This window comes from Pristiophorus japonicus, chromosome 8 (assembly GCF_044704955.1).
Source record: "Pristiophorus japonicus isolate sPriJap1 chromosome 8, sPriJap1.hap1, whole genome shotgun sequence".
Taxonomy (NCBI): Eukaryota; Metazoa; Chordata; class Chondrichthyes; family Pristiophoridae; genus Pristiophorus; species Pristiophorus japonicus.
Genome location: NC_091984.1, coordinates 232619387 through 232638683, shown reverse-complemented (window position 1 = coordinate 232638683; position 19297 = coordinate 232619387). Strand labels below are relative to the sequence as shown.

Genomic DNA, 19297 nt, shown 5'->3' with positions numbered 1-19297 from the left:
ATATAGCGCCTTTAAAGTAGTAAATCGCTCCAAGGCGCTTCACAGGAACCTTATCAAACACAAAATTTGACATCAAACCATATATGAGGACATATTAGCACAGATGACTCAAAAGCTTGGCCAAAGAGGTAGATTTTAGGAGCGTCTTAAAGGAGGATAGAGTTGGAGAGGCTGAAGGGGTGAATTCCAAAGCTTCGGGCCTTGGCAGCCAAAGGTACGGCTTGCAATGGTGAAGCAATTTAATCGGCAAGGTTCAAGAGGCTAGAATTAGAGGAGCGCAGATATGTCGGGAGGGTTGTCGGGCTGTGGGAGATTAGAGATAGGTAGGGGTGAGGCCATGGAGGGATTGGAAAACAAGGATGAGAATTTTTAAGTTGAGTCAGTGCTTAACCGGGAGGCAATGTCAGCAAACACGGATGAATGGGAGGTGGTGAGAGTTAGGACACAGGCAGCAATTTGTATCGGTGTCTGAACTGCAAGAGCTTCTGTGCCAAATAAGGGAACAGTTTCATTTTCATTGTCCATTTACTCAAGAGGCCGAGCTCCTTTGATTTATTATTTTTAGCTGTGTAATTATGCATTTCGGGAGACTACCCATCGAGTTGTTTCAATGACTCAATTTCTTTTGGAACCTGACCTTCTGCTAAAAGTAACTTCTAAACCCTTGAGAGTGCATTCCCCAGTCAGCCTTAAAAGGTCAAGTATTTGCTATAAATGGACTTGAAAGGTATTTGCTTGGAACCAGCTTCTAATTTAACACATTCTTATTTTGGAGTGCGGTATGATGATCACTCTGTGTAGAAATCTGTTTATTCACAAGTGAACTTGAGCACAGGTTCAGCAATGAGTCTGACACTCAAGCTCTCTATTCCATAACGCACCAGGTCCCCAGAGGGGAATGGTCAAAATACTTTGTGCCCTGTGAAGCATGTTGGAATGTCATGGCTGAGTCATCCAGGCCTGTGACCAGACCAATGAAGTAACTCGAGGCACCACTTATGTTAATCATGTTCACTGATCTGTCTGAATATTATGTGAAGAACCCATTCAAGTACAACGGTTCTCCTCTTGAGCTAAAATGTACTTCTGAAACAAAAGACATCAGTATTTGATCAATTTTCCCAATCATGCTTGTGATAGAACCTTATGGGGATTAGTGATTTTAACCTGCAGTTTTACTGATGGATTGAATCAGAAAGCAATAAACTGCATTAAAGATTTAATTAACCCATGCTGAACTGTAACAAATAGAAAGCTAAAGAAAGATGGAAAGAATTTGCATTTCGATAGTACCTTTCATGAGCTCGTTTCCCCAAAGTGTTTCACAGTCAATAAAGTACTTTTGAAGTGTAGTCACTGTTATAATCAAGGAAACTGTCAAAATTCAATACTTTGCAATTCTGAAGAACACTGGTGACATATTTAATAAACTGTTGATAGCCGAGCAGTGCAGCTATTTTTTGAATGTGCAAAGCACCAACACTATCTGAACTAAACTTAATCAGAAAAGTGTTCAAATACTTTGAGTATACAAAAACTTCTACTGCAGTGATAGACAGCCAAGTGTCTTGGGCTATCTGCCGTCCCTGCTTTGTTCTGCTACTGTTTACATTTCTGGAGACATTGATTCCCTGCTGGGGTGCACTTACATGGGCAGCAGGCACCCTCCAGTTGCTCAAACAAGTGGCCATTCTTCATGTGTGAACCAGAGGGTGAGCCGTTTCATGCCCTCGTTTGACAGTTGGATAGGGATCTGGAGCAGGATTTTCCCCTCTCGAGCCCATAGGTACTGAAGGCATCGGTGCCACGAACACAGCCCAAGCTGAGGTCACTTAGCTCTGCACAAACTGGGGATCAAACCAGGGACTTTCCTGAAACACACGGTGCAGCTTATTCATTGTCTTAACCATCAAAACCATTGAGTAAGCAAAATTCCTACTTTTAAACTGTAATATCACACAAATGCTCTAAAATCTCGGACAGATGTGCTGATTTTCAATGTCCACTACTCTCCAAAAATTAATATGCTGCAAAATGCAAGCAATTCCACACTATGTATCTGAATTTGAGCCATCTAAGGGTTGGTGAAGCCATTCCTATGCATAGCTTAAAATTAGTTTTCACAATATATTTATATACAGTTCAGTCAGCAATAGATTGGTCCGTTATAACCTGCTCACAAGCACCATCCTTTTTATCTGTGGAGGTTGAGCCCCTGAAGCAGCTCCAACAAGCAGGATCAAACCCTTCTGCACTAGTGACTGTATTTTCTGAACCAAATCCGGGGTCACACACGGTGGGAGCACAGCAAAGTAGCCAGGATGGAAAAAGTAGGTTGTGCAGTGTAAACAGGTGAACCATTTTTTAGCAGTCTATAACAATCGTACATGTACACTACAAATGCAAACCAAATGTCACATCCGCGGTAATGATATGTACATCACACTATTGAAGTGCATTTAGACACCATTTATAAATAACACAACACTCTTCAGGAATGTCCGTTTTTCAAACCTGCAGACTCTTGCTAACACCTGTCCTTTTTGTCTCTGCGCTTGAGCATCACCTTCCGTTTTTTTCCCCCAAAAAATCAACAGGTCATATATTAACAGAATCATTCGGTGTGACCGACCGATCGGCTTCTAAATTGCGACCATTTCGAATTGTGGGAGGAGGAGATGACGAAATCAGAAGCCCACAGACCAGTCGCCTCGCAACCGCCTGCGATTCAAACTGGTACATCCTGTAGCGATGGGAGATGTCCGGGACGGGACAAAGAAAGATAAGTGAGGGTTTGGTTATCAAGCGAAGCCGTGTCGGGAGTGCAGCTGATAGCACATGCCCGTTCCTCGGCGTTTGATTGACGTGGATCCTAATCAATAGAGCAGCCCTTTACACTGCCAAGCCCACCTCCGAGCTAGCCTCCAGACCACTTGGTGCTCACTGGGCGTGATTGATGGGCGCCCGGGAAGGATGTGTGCAATCAAGTTGGGGTGAAAGGTACAAAAGTACGTTGTACGTCATTTTCCAACGCAAGTAGTAAAAAATTCGGGGCTGAGTTTCTTCAACTGGGGTGTCTGCCTGGGGACACAGTACCTCATCCAGGGATTGTCCCCGGAAAATGGGGACCAATGGTCACCCTATTCTAAACCTGTCTTTCCAACATTGTAGGTACCAATCTGGGACACTGGCCAGATTTGGCATTGAGTTCAGCAATATCAAGTAGAGAAGCACACTTTTTTTGCCCAAGCCTACAAAAGTTTATTAAAGCTTTTGAATAAATGCACAAAGAATCTTTGTCGGAAAATGCAAATTATCGAATGGACTTTTTCTAAGATTTCTGGATGTGTTTGTTGAGATTCGATTTATGAAGAAAAAAATGTGCTTCCTTAAACTAAATTATCGTTAATCATTAAGGAAATTCTGATTGAAATTACATGCAAGGTGCAATTTTTCCCAGCATCAAACCTTTGTCCCCTGTATAAAAACAACTGCTTTAATGTCAGAAAATCAATTTGCAATATAAGGCTGATTGATTAACCTCAAGTGTTTCTAGATTTTAATCACACCATTGGACTTTATGCAGAGAAGATCCCCATCCTAAACTGTGCAATGACTACAAATGAACTTTATTTGGTTAGTTAAGACTGAAACAAATAGTGATTGTTCAGCTTTTGACATGTTTTTAATAACACAAAGCATATCCAAACAGCAGTTTCCACCAGATCAATGTAACATCTTCCAACCGAAAAATCCAGTGCAAAAGTGAGAAAACGAATTGAAAAAGGAGTGAAGGGATTTGAAAATGCCTGACGTACCTCAATTCAATAGTTTTGGAAGAGTATTTTGTAGAAAATTTAGTTTTTAAAAATAGAATTTTGCTGCCTTTCACACCTAACCCCGCAGTCCATGGCCTCTATAATGGTATTTCTTTGTGCACGTTGTCGTGGTGAAGTGTCCCTGCTGGGTTTGTTTTCCCTTGTAACACAGAAACATAGATATTAGGTGCAGGAGCAGGCCATTCTGCCCTTTGAGCCTGCACCATTATTCAATATGATCATGGCTGATCATTCAACTTCAGTACCCCTTTCCTGTTTTCTCTCCATACCCTTTAATTCCTTTGGCCATAAGGACCATATCTAACTCCCTTTTGAATATATCTAACAAACTGGCCTCAACAACTCTCTGTGGTAGGTAATTCCACAGGTTAACAACTCTGAGTAAAGAAGTTTCTCCATCTCAGTCCTAAATGGCTTACCTCTTATCCTTCGACTGTGACCCCTGGTTCTGGAACTCCCCAGCAATGGGAACATTCTTCCTGCCTCTAACCTGTCCAATCCTGTCAGAATTTTGTGTTTCTATGAGATCCCCTCTCATTCATCTTGACTCCAGTGGATACAGGCCCAGTTGATCCAATCTCTCCTCCTATATGTCAGTCCTGCCATCCCGGGAATCAGTCTGGTGAACCTTCGCTGTACTCCCTCAATAGCAAGAACGTCCTTCCTCAGATTAGGAGACCAAAACTGAACACAATATTCCAGGTGTGGCTTCACCAAGGCTCTCTCCAATTGTAGTCAGACCTTCCTGCTCCTAGACTCAAATCCTTTAGCTATGAAGGTCAACATGCCATTTGCCGCCTTCACCGCCTGCTATACCTGCATGCCAACCTTCAATGACGACTGTACCATGACACCCAGGTCTCGTTGCACCGCCCCTTTTCCTAATCTGTCACCAATCAGATAATCTGACTTCCTGTTTTTGCTCCCAAAGTGGAGAACCTCACATTTATCCACATTATACTGCATCTGCCATGTATTTGCCCACTCACCTAACCTGTCCAAGTCACTCTGCAGCCTCTTAGCATCCTTCTCACAGCTCACACTGCCACCCAGCTTAGTGTCATCTGCAAACTTGGAGATATTACATTCAATTCCTTCATCTAAATCATTGACATATATTGTAAATAGCTGGGGTCCCAGCACTGAACCCTGCGGCATCCCACTGATCACTGCCTGCCATTCTGAAAAGGACCCGTTTATTCCTACTTTTTCCTTCCTGTCTGCCAATCAGTTCTCTATCCACCTCCATACAACCCCTCCACCACCCCGTCCCCCCCCCCATACCATGTGCTTGTGTGGGACCTTGTCAAAAGCCTTTTGAAAATCCCGATACACCTCATCCATTGGTTCTCCCTTGTCCACTCTACTAGTTACATCCTCAAAAAATTCTAGAAGATTTGTCAAGCATGATTTCCCTTTCATAAATCCATGCTAGCTTGGACCGATCCCGTCACTGCTTTCCGAATGCGCTGCTATTTCATCTTTAATAATTGATTCCAACATTTTCCCCACCACGAATGTCAGACTAACCGGTCTATAATTCCCTGTTTTCTCTCCCTCCTTTTTTAAAAAAAGTGGTGTTACATTAGCTACCCTCCAATCCATATGAACTGATCCAGAGTCAATAGAATGTTGGAAAATGACCACCAATGCATCCACTATTTCTGGGACCACTTCCTTAAATACTCTGGGATGCAGCTGTCAGGCCCTGGGAATTTATTGGCCCTCAATCCCATCAGTTTCTCTAACACAATTTCCTGACTAATAAGGATTTCCTTCAGTTCCTCCTTTTTGCTAGACCCTCAGTCCCCTAGTATTTCCGGAAGGTTATTTATGTCTTCCTTCGTGAAGACAGATCCCAAGTATTTGTTCAATTGGTCTGCCATTTCTTTGTTCCCCATTATAAATTCACCTGATTCTGACTGCAATGGACCTACGTTTGTCTTCACTAATCTTTTTCTCTTCACATATTTATAGAAGCTTTTGCAGTCAGTTTTTATGTTCCCTGCAAGCTTCCTCTCATGCTCTATTTTCCCCCTCCTAATTAGAGCCTTTGTCCTCCTTTGCTGAATTCTAAATTTCTCCCAGTCTTCAGGTTTGCTGCTTTTTCTGGCCAATTTATATGCCTCTTCCTTGGATTTAACACTATTCCTAATTTCTCTTGTTAACCACAGTTGAGCTACCTTCCCTGTTTTATTTTTACTCCAGACAGGGATGTACAATTGTTGAAGTTCATCCATGTAATCTATAAATGCCTGCCATTTCCCATCCACTGTCAACCCTTTAAGTATCATTTGCCAGTCTATCCTAGCCAATTCACATCTCACACCATCGAAGTTACCTTTCCTTAAGCTCAGGACCCTCGTCTCTGAATTGTAAGTGACTGCCTTGTCATTGCAAGAGGCTTCATCTTAGCAGTGTAGCCAATGATGAAAGGCATTTGATTCAAAACCTCTGCACTCTGAATCGAAGTTCACAGATTTACTGTTGGAGCTAAGCTCTGTATCTGGAATGATGAATTTCTCTTGTTTTAAATGCAATCATTGGAAATAACAGGATTTTTGTGATTGTTCTCTTTTTTTCCTTCCTCCATGTTAGCTACATCCGCATTGTGCTTTAGTTAAAAAAAAGGATGTTCCAATCTCGCAACACCATCAGCCCTGAGGTTTAGTTGACCAATGAAGGAGGTCTATCTCGCTTTGGAGGTAGAACCAACTTGGATGGTGCTTCCTCTTTCCTTGAATTAGTGCACAACTAGTTGGAACAAGAACGAGTATGAGTAGATGGTTGCACTGGATTGAAGAAGGGGTGTTGTGTAGTGCTACACAGTAGTTGGGTGCAAGGTCATGACTTGGAGGTAAGGTATATTATTGGGTGGTAGCATTTAAGAGGTCAAGCCTTCCTGTAGAACGTGGGGAAAAATTACCTTTAAGTCACTAGGGCCTGGTAGTGTTGCTTGTATTTGGGCAAGAGAAGCATCAGTGGAACCTGGGTGCATGTCTGCTTGTTCAATGAAATTGTTGCAAAGTCGGAGGAAGAGAAAAATAAGATGCCTGAAACTCCCTATTTTAATCTTTCCTGTCTTGCTTCTCCCTTTGCAGCATTGGAACAGCAATTGATGTCTTCTGTGGCAGTGAGCACTGCATTATCCCTTGTAAACCTCAATCTTCAGCAATTGATATCGTCAACTGTGCCATTTGCATCTAATACCACCTCTCCATTGTCCAGCTTCTTTTGACTGCCCTTATGATTCCAATGCTACCTATCTGAACACTATAGTGCCAGCAATGGCTTCTCATCCCTCCCCTGCATCAATACCTCAAGATAACCTAAGAATCCAAACTTGTTCCCTCCTCAACCTTTTTTACATATTGCCTCTGGGTGACACCAGTCAAAGGTCAGTTTTGACAGGTACAACGATGATGCAGCCTCTAGCTCTCCACCACAACTCTTGACCCATTGATTGTATCCTTGACGTCAGATTGCACATCATATATCAAAACTTGGATTTGTCACAGTTTCCTCCTGTTTAACGTTGGGAAGGCCAAAGCTACCATCATTGCCCCAACCGCAAATTCTGCTCCTTTGCCACTGATTTCATCTGCTTCTCTGGCCACACTTGGTATCCTTGTGACCCTGAGTTGAGCTGTAACCCCGCCCCCCCCCCCCCCCCTCATCCTATCTATTACCAAGAAAACTTGGCAACGTTGCCCATTTTGACTTCTCCGTCACTGAAACAATAAAATACATGACTTTATCGCCTTCAGATTATAATCCTTTCCTTGCTGATGATCACCTTCCTTGTGCCTATGTGAAGTGCATTGCGATATTTCTTCATGGTAAAGGCCCTAAATAAATGTTTTTCAAAATAGTAAGAAAGGAATCTCTTGACAATGTGTGCCATTTAAAGGAAAGAGCAAATTGAAGAAATAAATTTCAAATGCAGTAGTGAATTTATGGGAAAAATGCCATCTTACTGTACTGAAGAAAAATTAAAATGTTATACAACGTGTATGTAAAGAGGCCTTTCTGTCAATCTGCGTTGAAGCTGCATTTATTATAGGTGTGCAATTAAGTTGCGAAGATTTACATACACTTTTTGCAATTAAGAAATGTCAACAGTACATAGTGCCATGTAATTAGCACTTCAGTTACTTTTCACTCCTAAGCTTAGTTCAAATATCAATAGAAATATTATGAATATTGTAATGTCTAATGCATGTAGTAATTAACCTTTACTGTACAAATCGGTAAGTCCTTAATTGAAGTTCTTCCCAGCAATACTGAGACAGTCAGAACTCTACACGTCCTATGCATTTGTTCTAGCTGCACAAAACACTTAAACAGCAGAAACTTTATGTTCACACCGTAACACTTTGAGAAATATGAATATGGCTGGCAAGGACATACAAAATGATGAGATTAATATTGTGGTTCAGAGCATTTTTAACCCAACTTTCTAATGTCCTTCTCTGGAAGTTGATGACTCATGATTTGGTACATTTAGCTGCATGCCACAAGCTGTGAGAGAGTCTGTGTATTGTACCTTTCTGATTTATGGAGGAGATATTCCCAACAAGCCGATTCCCAACATGCACAGTCAACATTCCAAAGGCGCTGTGTAGCCCTTAGTGAGATGCCTGTATTTTTTCAAAATCGTGCATGGGATGTAGGCGTCGCTGGCAAGGCCAGCGTTTATTGTCCATCCCTAATTGCCTTCAAGAAGATGGTGGTGAGCCACTTTCTTGAACCGTTGCAGTCAGTGTGGTGAAGGTGCTCCCACAGTCCGGGTAGGGAGGGAGTTCCAGGATTTTGACCCAGAGACAATGAAGGAACAGCGATGTACCTCCAAGTTACGATGTGTGACTTGGAGGGGGAGGTGGTGTTGTCATGCGCCTGCTGCCCTTGTCCTTCTCGATGGTAAAGATCATGGGTTTGGGAGGTGCTGCCGAAGAAGTTGCTGCAGTACATCTTGTAGATGATGAACATTACAGCCATGGTACGCCAGTTGTGGAAGGAGTGAATGCTTAAGGTGGTGGATGGGATGCCAAACAAGTGTGCTGCTTTGTCCTGGATGGTGTCGAGCTTCTTGAGTGTTGTTGGAGCTGCACTCATCCAGGCAAGTGGAGAGTATTCCATCACGCTGCTAACTTGAGCTCCACAGAATACCCAGCCTCTGACCTTCTCTTGTTGCCACAGTATTTGTGTGGTTGGTCGAGTTACGTTTCTGGTCGATGGTGACCTCCCCCCTCCACCCCAGTATGTTGATGGTGGGGGATTCGGCAATGGTAATGCTGTTGAATGTCATGGGGCGTTGGTTAGACTCTCACTTGTTGGAAATAGTCATTGCCTGGTACTTGTGTGGCGCGGATGTTACTTGCCACTTATCAGCCAAAGTCTAAATGTCGTCCCGAGTCTTGCTGCATGTGGGCATGGACTGCTTCATTATCTGAGGAGTTGTGAATGGCACTGAACACTACAATCATCAGTGAACATCCCCAATTCGGACCTTATGATGGAGCGAAGGTCATTGATGAAGCAGCTGAAGTCACTGTTCTGAGGAACTCGTGCAGCGATGTCCTCGGGCTGTGATGATTGACCTCCAACCACCACAACCATCTTCCTATGCACTAGGTATGTCTCCAGCCAGTGGAGAGTTTTCCCCCTGATTCCCATTGACTTCAGTTTTACTCGGGCTCCTTAATACCACACTGCTGCCTTGATGTTGGGGGCAGTCACTCACCTCACCTGGAATACAGCTCTTTTGTCCATGTTTGGACCAAGGCTGTAATGAGGTCTGGAGCTGAGTGGTCCTGGCGGAACCCCAAGTGGGCATCAGTGAGCAGGTTATTGGTGAGTAAGTGCCACTTGTAAGATGTCGTTGACAGTGCTATCATCACTTTACTAATGATTGAGAGTAGACTGATGAGGCGGTAATTGGCCTGATTGCATTTGTGCTACTTTTTGTGGACAGGACATACCTGGGCAGTTTTCCACATTGTTGGATAGAAGCCAGTGTTGTAGCTGTACTGGAAAAGCTTGGCTAGGGGCGCGGCTACTTTAGGAACACAACAACCGGGATTTTGCCGGGACCATAGCCTTTGCTGTATCCAGTGCGCTCAACCATTTTTTGATATCCCGTGGAGTGAATCAAATTGGCTGAAGGCTGGCGGCTGTGACGGTGGGGAACTCGGGAGGAGGCTGAAATGGATCGTCTTCTGGCTGAAGATGGTTGCAAAAGCTTCAGCCTTATCTTTTGCTCTCACGTGCTGGACTACGCCATCATTGAGGATGGGCATATTTATGGAGCCTATTAGTTGTTTAATGGTCCACCACCATTCACTACTGGATGTGGCAGGATTGCAGAGCTTTGATCTGATCCGTTGGTTGTGGGATTGCTTAGCTCTGTCTATAGCTTGCTGCTTCAGCTTTTTAAGCATGTATGTAGTCCTGTGTTGCAGCTTCCCTCGGCTGGCACCTCCTTTTTAGGTATGTGTGGTGCTGCTTTTGGCATGTCCTTCTATACTCCTCATTGAACTAGGGTTGGTTCCCTGGCTTGATGGTAAAGGTAGAGTGAGATATATGCCGGGCCATGAAGTTACAGATAGTGATGGATTACAATTCTGCTGCTGCTGATGGCCCACAACATCTCATGGATGCTCAGTTTTGAGCTGCAAGATCTGTTCTGAATCTATCCCATTTAGCACGGTGATAGTGTCACACAACATGATGGAGGGTGTCCTCAGTGTGAAGATACGACTGCATCTCCACAATGGCTATACGGTGTCCTTCAGAGCTTAGCCAGCTCGGTCAGTAGCTACTGAGCTACTATTGGTAATGGACATTGAAGTCCCCCACCCAGAGTACATTCTGTGCCCTTGCTATTCTTCTTCTTCCAAGTGGTGTTCAACATGGAGCAGTGCTGATTCATCAGCTGAGGTGGGGCAGTAGGTGGTAATCAGCAGGAGATTTCCTTGCCCATGCTTGCCCTGAAGCCATGAGACTTCATGGGGTCCGGAGTTAATGCTGAAGCCTCCCAAGGCCACTCCCTCCTGACTGTATACCACTGTGCTGCCACCAGGGATGGTGATGGAGCAGTCTGGGACATTGGCTGAAAGGTATGATTCTGTGAGTATGACTGTCAGGCTGTTGCTTGACTAGTCTGTGTGACAGCTCTCCCAATTTTGGTACAAGTCCCCAGATGTTGGTGAGGAGGACTTTGCAGGGTCGTCTGGGATGGGTGTACCATTGTCATGTCCATGGCTATTGCTGAGGTCGATGCCGGGTGGTCCATCCAGTTTTATTATTATTGTTTGTCATAGTGCTTTGTTACCACTGAGTGGCTTGCTGGGCCATTTCACAGAACAGTTAAGAGTCAACCACATTGCTGTGGGTCTGGAGTCACATGTCGACCAGAAGAGTTAAGGATGGACAGTTTCCTTCCCTAAAGGACATTCGTGAACCAGATGGGTTTTTACGACAATCCAGTAGTTTCATGGTCACAGTTACTGATGCTAGCTTTTTATTCCAGGTTTATTTAACTAAATTTAAATTCTGCAGCTGCCATGGTGGGATTTGAACTCATGTCTCTGGATCATTAGTCCAGGCCTCTGGATTACTAGTATAGTAGCATTACCACCATGCTACCATTCCCTTATTTGTTTTATTTGTTTGCTGAATTTATAACACGGTACTCTTTTAGGTAGCTGTCACTGCCTTTCAAGTTAAGATGGAGACTCCTCTCATCTTTGAAGTAAGAAATCTACCTAAGTATTTTTAATGCAGTCATCTGTAGCAATATTTGAATTGGGTCAGTCACAGAAAAGTTTGCAAAACTCGACTGTAGAAGTTTTCGTGTCATCTGCTTTAATGTAAACTTTACTTTTCTCTTCTTCCTTGTTGCCACATTTCCTCTTTGAAACAGACGTGCCCACACCGTGTGGCTCTGGACTTTGCCATTTGACTTCAGTGGATAGGAAGTTCACTTAACTGGTGTCATGAACTAAAGCGAGGTCGGGGCGAAGGAGGGGCGAAAGATTGCAGAACGATGTGATCGGGGCCCAAGAGAGGCGTGAGTTCGAGGCCCAGAATAGGCGAGGGCCCAGGGGCAGCACTGGCCAGCCCACAACGCGATATGTGCGCGAACTCGGTCCGTGCTGCAGAGCTGGTCTCCAGTCGTCTTGGTTAATCCTTGCCACTGGACCAAAACCTAGCTCTGTCAAGCCCGTGTGGTGGCTGGTGTACAACGGTCGCCACATGTTTAAAAAATCCACGCACAGGCATCTTCCACCCTTCAACATGTAGTTCTGGACCTGGAATATTCGGTCCTTCATTGAAACACCTGTGAAACAGAGAAAATAGATGCAGGAGTAGGCCATTCGACTCTTCGAGCCTGCACCACCATTCAATGAGTTCATGGCTGAACATGCAACTTCAGTACCCCATTCCTGCTTTCTCGCCATACCCCTTGATCCCCCTAGTAGTAAGGACTACATCTAACTCCTTTTTGAATATATTTAGTGAATTGGCCTCAACAACTTTTTGTGGTAGAGAATTCCACAGGTTCACCACTCTCTGGGTGAAGAAGTTTCTCCTCATCTCGGTCCTAAATGGCTTACCCCTTATCCTTAGACTGTGACCCCTGGTTCTGGACTTCCCCCAACATTGGGAACATTCTTCCTGCATCTAACCTGTCTAAACCCGTCAGAATTTTAAACGTTTCTATGAGATCCCCTCTCATTCATCTGAACTCCAGTGAATATAAGCCCAGTTGATCCAGTCTTTCTTGATGTCAGTCCCAGGAATCAGTCTGGTGAACCTTCGCTGCATTCCCTCAATAGCAAGAATGTCCTTCCTCAAGTTAGGAGACCAAAACTGTACACAATACTCCAGGTGTGGCCTCACCAAGGCCCTGTATAACTGGAGTAACACCTCCCTGCCCCTGTACTCAAATCCCCTCTCCATGAAGGCCAACATGGCATTTTCTTTCTTAACCGCCTGCTGTACCTGCATGCCAACCTTCAATGACTGATGTACCATGACACCTGGGTCTCGTTGCACCTGCCCTTTTCCTAATCTGTCACCATTCAGATAATAGTCCGTGTCTCTGTTTTTACCACCAAAGTGGATAACCTCACATTTATCCACATTATACTTCATCTGCCACGCATTTGCCCACTCACCTAACCTATCCAAGTCACTCTGTAGCCTCATAGCATCCTCCTCGCAGCTCACACTGCCACCCAACTTAGTGTCATCCGCAAATTTGGAGATACTACATTTAATCCCCTCGTCTAAATCATTAATGTATGGTGTAAACAGCTGGGGCCCCAGCACAGAACCTTGCGGTACCCCACTAGTCACTGCCTGCCATTCTGAAAAGTACCCATTTACTCCTACTCTTTGCTTCCTGTCTGACAACCAGTTCTCAATCCACGTCAGCACACTACCCCCAATCCCACGTGCTTTAACTTTGCACATTAATCTCTTGTGTGGGACCTTGTCGAAAGCCTTCTGAAAGTCCAAATGCATCACATCAACTGGTTCTCCCTTGTCCACTCGACTGGAAACATCCTCAAAAAATTCCAGAAGATTTGTCCCTTTTTGGCGTGGAAGCAAGTCATCCTCTATAAGGGGCCGCCTATGATGATGGCCTTTGATAGTTCTCTGACTCTTCACGTAACTGCCAGAGTTGTCTACAATCCTTTTTACCAAATGGAGGTCCCACAGCAACAGCAGGTAAACCATCGTGCCACTGAAATCCAGGAAAATTAAAATCACCCACCAGACAAAGGTGACATTGTATGTTAAAAGCATTAGGGATCTGTTTCCATAATAACTCATCATATTCAAGTGTCTGACCCAGAGGCCGATAACAATTACCGATAATTAATCCCTGCCCGTGAGCTTGGTCCATTTCAACCCAGATAGCTTCAGCTGTATCTGATGAGGCAATATCATGTCTCTCTCTCTAGCTGTTAGACTCTCTCTGATTAAAAAATAGCAACCCCATCTCCCCTTTGACCTACCCTATCCTTTCTGAAACACTTGTCGCTGTGGCATAAATCTTAATTTGCCAACAGCAGCCCTCTGCCACCTTGTCAATGCCGCTTTTCTTCCCTTGTGAGCCAAGACTGCTTATCGCCAGTCTACTCGCTCTTATAGGACATCACAGCTGAGCCCCCAATCTTGTCTTTCGTTGTCAGTGAAAAGTGACCAGGATGAGGAATAACGACCAATTTCTTTTGTTCCTAATCCAACAGCACTGAAGTCAATTGTTGAGCACTTAGCACCACCCTGGTTGAACTTCAGGGACCAAATTTGGGACCCCTCTGGTTTGTATGGTGCAGTACCACACCAGATAGCACATTCACCCACTGAGCCATCGTGGGAACTCCAGTGAATGTTCTTATAATGTCACTCTAGTCATAATCTGACAAATCAGACCATGTAATTAATATGACGTAAAAAATGGAACTCGTGGTGCATGTTCATCTCCTCCATTGTACATTCTGTTTCTACCACAAACACAAGTTTAAATGAGTTCAGTTCGTTTCATGTTTTATTGTTTTTACAAAATTTATATTTTTGCAACATTGGCCAGTTCTGCTCTACGGTGTCCTGAGGAGGCCGGAGTGATGATGACTGAAGCAGTGACTGTGACGGCTACATTAGACAGGGCACCAAATGACAATTTCATGAAACTGACCTCATCTGTGGAAATAAAACTGAACTGCATTCCTCTCGGGACTGCTTGGTTGGATATATATTTCTCGATTGTTTTTCTTTTAAGATTGCTTCCATTGACTGAGTTAGCATTATTCGTTTTCACAATTGGATGTTGGAGGCAAAGCACCGAGTGACTGAAATTTAAAAAAAATCTAAATGTTGAAATTCTTTAAATCAAATTGAAGAAACCCAATTATTTGTGAGGAAGCAAATTCATTTGTATCTTTAGAAAAACAAATTTTAATTACAAGGAATTGGTTAATTTTAATTAGCAGATGATTCCTCCAGCTATTCTGAGTAAATTCATTCTACTTTTATCTTGGGTTCTTGCAATCAATTAATTAAAAAAATATATTTTTGCTGTTTGTGACGGAATATTTAAGCATCTATTTAGGGCAAAAGGAGGTCACACATATATGGAGGTCCTTGAACACGAATCAAAGTTAACATGCAGATACAGCAATTAGGAAAGTAAATGGTACGTTAGTCTTTATTGCAAGGGGTTTCGAGTATGAGAGTAAGGGGACTTGCCATGTATATAGGGCTTTAGTGAGACCACACCTGCAATTCTGTGCACAGTTTAGGTCTCTTGACTGAAGGAAGGATATACTTGCCTTAGAGAGGGTGCAATGAATGTTCACCAGATTGATTCCTGGGATGAGGGGGCTGTCCTATGAGGAGAGATTGAATAGAATGCGTCTTTCCCCTCTCGAGTTTAGAAGAATGAGAGGTGATCTCAATGAAATGTATAAAATTCTTCAAGGGCTGAACAGGGTAGATGTTGAGAGGCTGTTTCCCCTGGAACCAGGTGTCAAAGTTTCAGGATAAGGGGTCGGCCATTTAGGACTAAGTTGAGGAGAAATTTCTTCAGTGAGGGTTTGTGAATTTTTGGAATTCTCTACCCCAGAGGACTGTGGATGCTCAGTCGTTGAGTACATTCACGATCGAGATTTGTTAGATTTTTGGGTACTAAGAAAATCGAGGGATAGGGTGGCAAGGTAGAGTTGATGTAGATCATCAGCCATGATATTGAATGGCGGAGCAGGCTTTAGGGGCCTACTGTTGCTTTTATCTATTCGTTCTTATGCAGCATTAACGACTGTTCCAGGAGGGAATTGCTGTCGCTACCAAAGACACTTCCCACTTTTTCGCATCCTCACCTTAATATTTTTTTTAATTCCAAAATAATCCTTCATTGAAGGGCTGTACCATAGTGCCTAATAGACCAATGTTTTGTTCAAGGAAATCCATTGTGATTCTTATAGTGCTATTTTTTCCCCAGATTGGAACTTCTTTTGGTATTGACCATTTATGTGGATTATGAATGTGTTCTCTAATTTTGTAAATATGGTGAGTTTCACTAGAAACTGTACGCTAGGATCCTTTATCAGTCTCCTCATCATAGGCAGTCTCTCGTATCGAGGATGACTTACTTCCATGCCAAAAAGGAATGAGTTCACAGGTGTTTCAATGAAGGACCTAATATTCCAGATCCCGAACTACATGTTGAAGGTTGGAAGATGCCTGTGCATGGATTTTAATGTGTGATGGCCGGATTAACAAAGATGACTGGAGACCAAGTCTGCTGCACGGCCCCAGTGCGCACATCTATCGCAGTGTGGGCAGGCCCGTGCTGCCTCTGGGCCCTCGTCTCTCCTGGGGCCCGATCATGTCGCTCTGCAATCCCTCGCCGCTCCTTTGCCCCGACCGATATTGTCAGTCTAGAAACCAATTCAATAGCTACCTGAGCACAACTATGCAAGCCTATTGCTTGATGTCAGCAGATTGCTTCTACTGCACAGGAGATTTGAGAGACAGAACAGCCCCCCTCTATTTCTCCCCCACCCCCCCCCCCCCCCCCAACTTTTAATTCTTTCCACTCTATTAAAAACGCTGACAGATTTTGGAATACAGTTCCAGTGGTGCCGGCTGCCTTGAGCCGAAGGAGTGTTAGCATCAGTAGGCCAGTTCAGGAGAGCATCACAGCCAAGCCTGATGCCCATACATGCACTTTCCAGCAAGAACACTGGCTGATCTATGGCCTCACCCCTCCCTGTCCAGGTCCCTTGCTTTTTGTGGTATAGATCAATGACTTGGACTTGAATGTTGGGGGTATGATTACGAAGTTTGCAAATGACACTAAAATAGGCTGTGTGGTTGATAATGAAGAAAGCTGCGGACTGCAGGAAGATATCAATGTACTGGTCAGGTGGGCAGAACAGTGACAAATAGAATTCAATTCGGATAAGTGTGAGATAATGCATCTGGGGAGGTCTAACAAGGCAAGGGAATACACATTAAATCATACGACACTGAAAAATGTGTAGGAATAAAGGGCCTTTGGAGTGCGGGTCCACAGATTCCTGAAGGTAGCAGGCCAAGTAGATAAGGTGGTTCAGAAGGCATATGGAATACTTGCCTTTATTAGTCGAGGCATGGAATACAAGAGCAAGGAGGTTATGCTTGAACTGTATCAAACACTGGTTCGGCCGCAGCTGGAGTACTGTGTAATTCTGGTCACCACATTATAGGAAAGATGTGATTGCACTGGAAAGGATGCAGAGGAGATTTACAAGAATATTACTTGGACTGGAGAATTTTGGCTGAGGAAAGATTGGAGATGCTGGGTCTGTTTTCTTTGGAACAGAGGAGGCTGAGGGGGAGACATGATTTGAGGTGTATAAAATTATGAAGAGCCAGGATCGAGTGGATAGGAAGAACCTGTTTTCCTTGGCAGAGGGGTCAACAATCAGAGGGCATCGACTTAAAGTAATTGGGGGGAGGCTTAGAGGAGATATGAGGGGAGATTTCTTCACCCAGAGGGTGGTGGGGGTCTGGAACTCACTACCTGAAAGGGTGGTAGAGGCAGAAACCCTCACTATTTAACAAGTACTTGGATGTGCACTTGAAGTGCCGTAACCTACAGGGCTATGGACCGAGAGCTGGAAAGTGGGATTCGGCTGGATAGCTCGTGGTCGACCGGCGCGGACTCGATGGCCTGAAATGGCCTCCTTCCGTGCTGTAAATTTCTATGATTCTATCTGTAACCACCTGTGACCCTCAGAATTCTGTGCTCTTCCAACTCTGGCCTCCAGTGCATCTCTTCTTCCTCCCCCCTCCCCACTTCCTTCAGCCCACTATTGGCGACCGTGCCTTCACCTATTCAGGCCCTTAGTTCTGAAATTCCCTCAACCTCTCTGCCTCTCTACTCGAAGACGCTGCGTACGACCTACCTCTTTGAGCAAGCTTCTGGTCGACTATCCTATTGTCTCCTCCTTTGGCGCAGGGTGCTATATTTCCCCCTCCCCACTTCGCCACGGCACTAGGGTTAATTGTCACAACTACTGGCCTAGCTGAAATAAGCAACTCTGCACTGGCCAGGAATGCAACCTGGGACTTGCTGCGCTATGTGGCTTGCAGCTGCAACAGATAATTCTTTTACCTAATATGTCACTGGAGCGAGGTAACGAAAGGCTTTTTATCTAACTGGGGTTTGGATGGATGGATGGGGTGTGATCGAAGTGCGTATTTGACCGACCAAGCACAGCACAACCATGACTCTGTCCTCCAATGCCATTCAGACTCAAGACAGTAACGTGATTGCAGTCGGGAATTTAACAGTTGTGAGTAAATTATTTGCAGTCTTGGTCGAGTTCTGACGTACAAAATTGGTCAACCTCAGCAACACCTCCCTTGCTGTGCCACTGTTATTTAAAGATGTAGGATGGCTTGATACAGAACTTGCAGGCTTGAAGGGCTGAATGGCCTGCTCCTGCACCTATTTTTCTATGTTGAGTCATGTTTATACATTAGTGACAAAAGAAAAAAGTAAGCACAGCAGGTACATTTTTTACTAAGAGTGGTGAGTATGCAGAGCAGATTGCCGAGTGGTACAAGAAGATATTTTGATGAGTTTCAAGAAGGAACTAGACAGGTTCTTGTTAACAAATGGGATTCAGGGTTATTACATAATCACCATGGAAATACTGTGGATAGGCAGGCGAGATAGACCGAAGGTCTCCAGCCTGAAACTAACTATGTATACATATTTTACATACATAGTACTATTCCTCAACAATATTTTTTAAAATCGACATGAAACATAGAAGAGGAAGGTGAGCTTTTTGGATCGCTTATTGTTACATGAGCTGTGACATCTTATTTAGTTCCCTTGTATTTTACATGCTTTAACCCTTAAAAATAGCCTTTTCCATTCCATCTTTTAACTTCGTATATTCCAAATTGGAGGCGTAGTGTGTGCACTCATAGAGAGGGTTGTTGCGCACATACTGTAGAAATTCTGGAGCTCCTGGCACAATGACGTTGTCTGCCAGCAGAACAGAGCCCTTTCTCAGCAGCTTGCACTCCTGCAGGAGAGGAAAAGAATTCATAATCGTCAACGAATACAGAATTGAAAATTTAAAAAGTATGTATTTCGGCATTTACAGTTGCAGCGTTACTGGATCGATGAAATAAAATGCCCATTTGTCGATCTCACTTCCCTGCCGGTGCCACTATTCTCACTCAGTTGAATGGATGTGCCATTGTGTTACGAACTTCTACCTATTGGGGAATATCTAGAAATCAAACCCCCAAATTCAGGAAATGCATAGCAAGGCGATTGGTGTCAGGCCACTTCTGCAAAGGAGTCATGCATGAAGTGCTGATACTTTCTTCCTCTCTCGAAGGCATGAACTCCTTATTGGTTTACATTTCCACAAACACTCCCA

General features: G+C 44.0%; 1 protein-coding gene across 8 annotated transcripts in view; it reads right to left on the bottom strand.

The window, feature by feature from the left end:
* Positions 1-18396: 18396 nt before the first annotated feature.
* comta (catechol-O-methyltransferase a) overlaps positions 18397-19297 on the bottom strand; it is a 56465-nt gene continuing 55564 nt past the window's right edge. For all 8 annotated transcript variants that reach the window (XM_070888067.1, XM_070888072.1, XM_070888071.1 and 5 more), the window contains one exon: positions 18397-18934. In XM_070888067.1, coding sequence (XP_070744168.1) covers positions 18755-18934 — 180 coding nt within the window. In that variant the 3' untranslated portion in view covers positions 18397-18754. The remainder of the gene's footprint in view (positions 18935-19297) is intronic.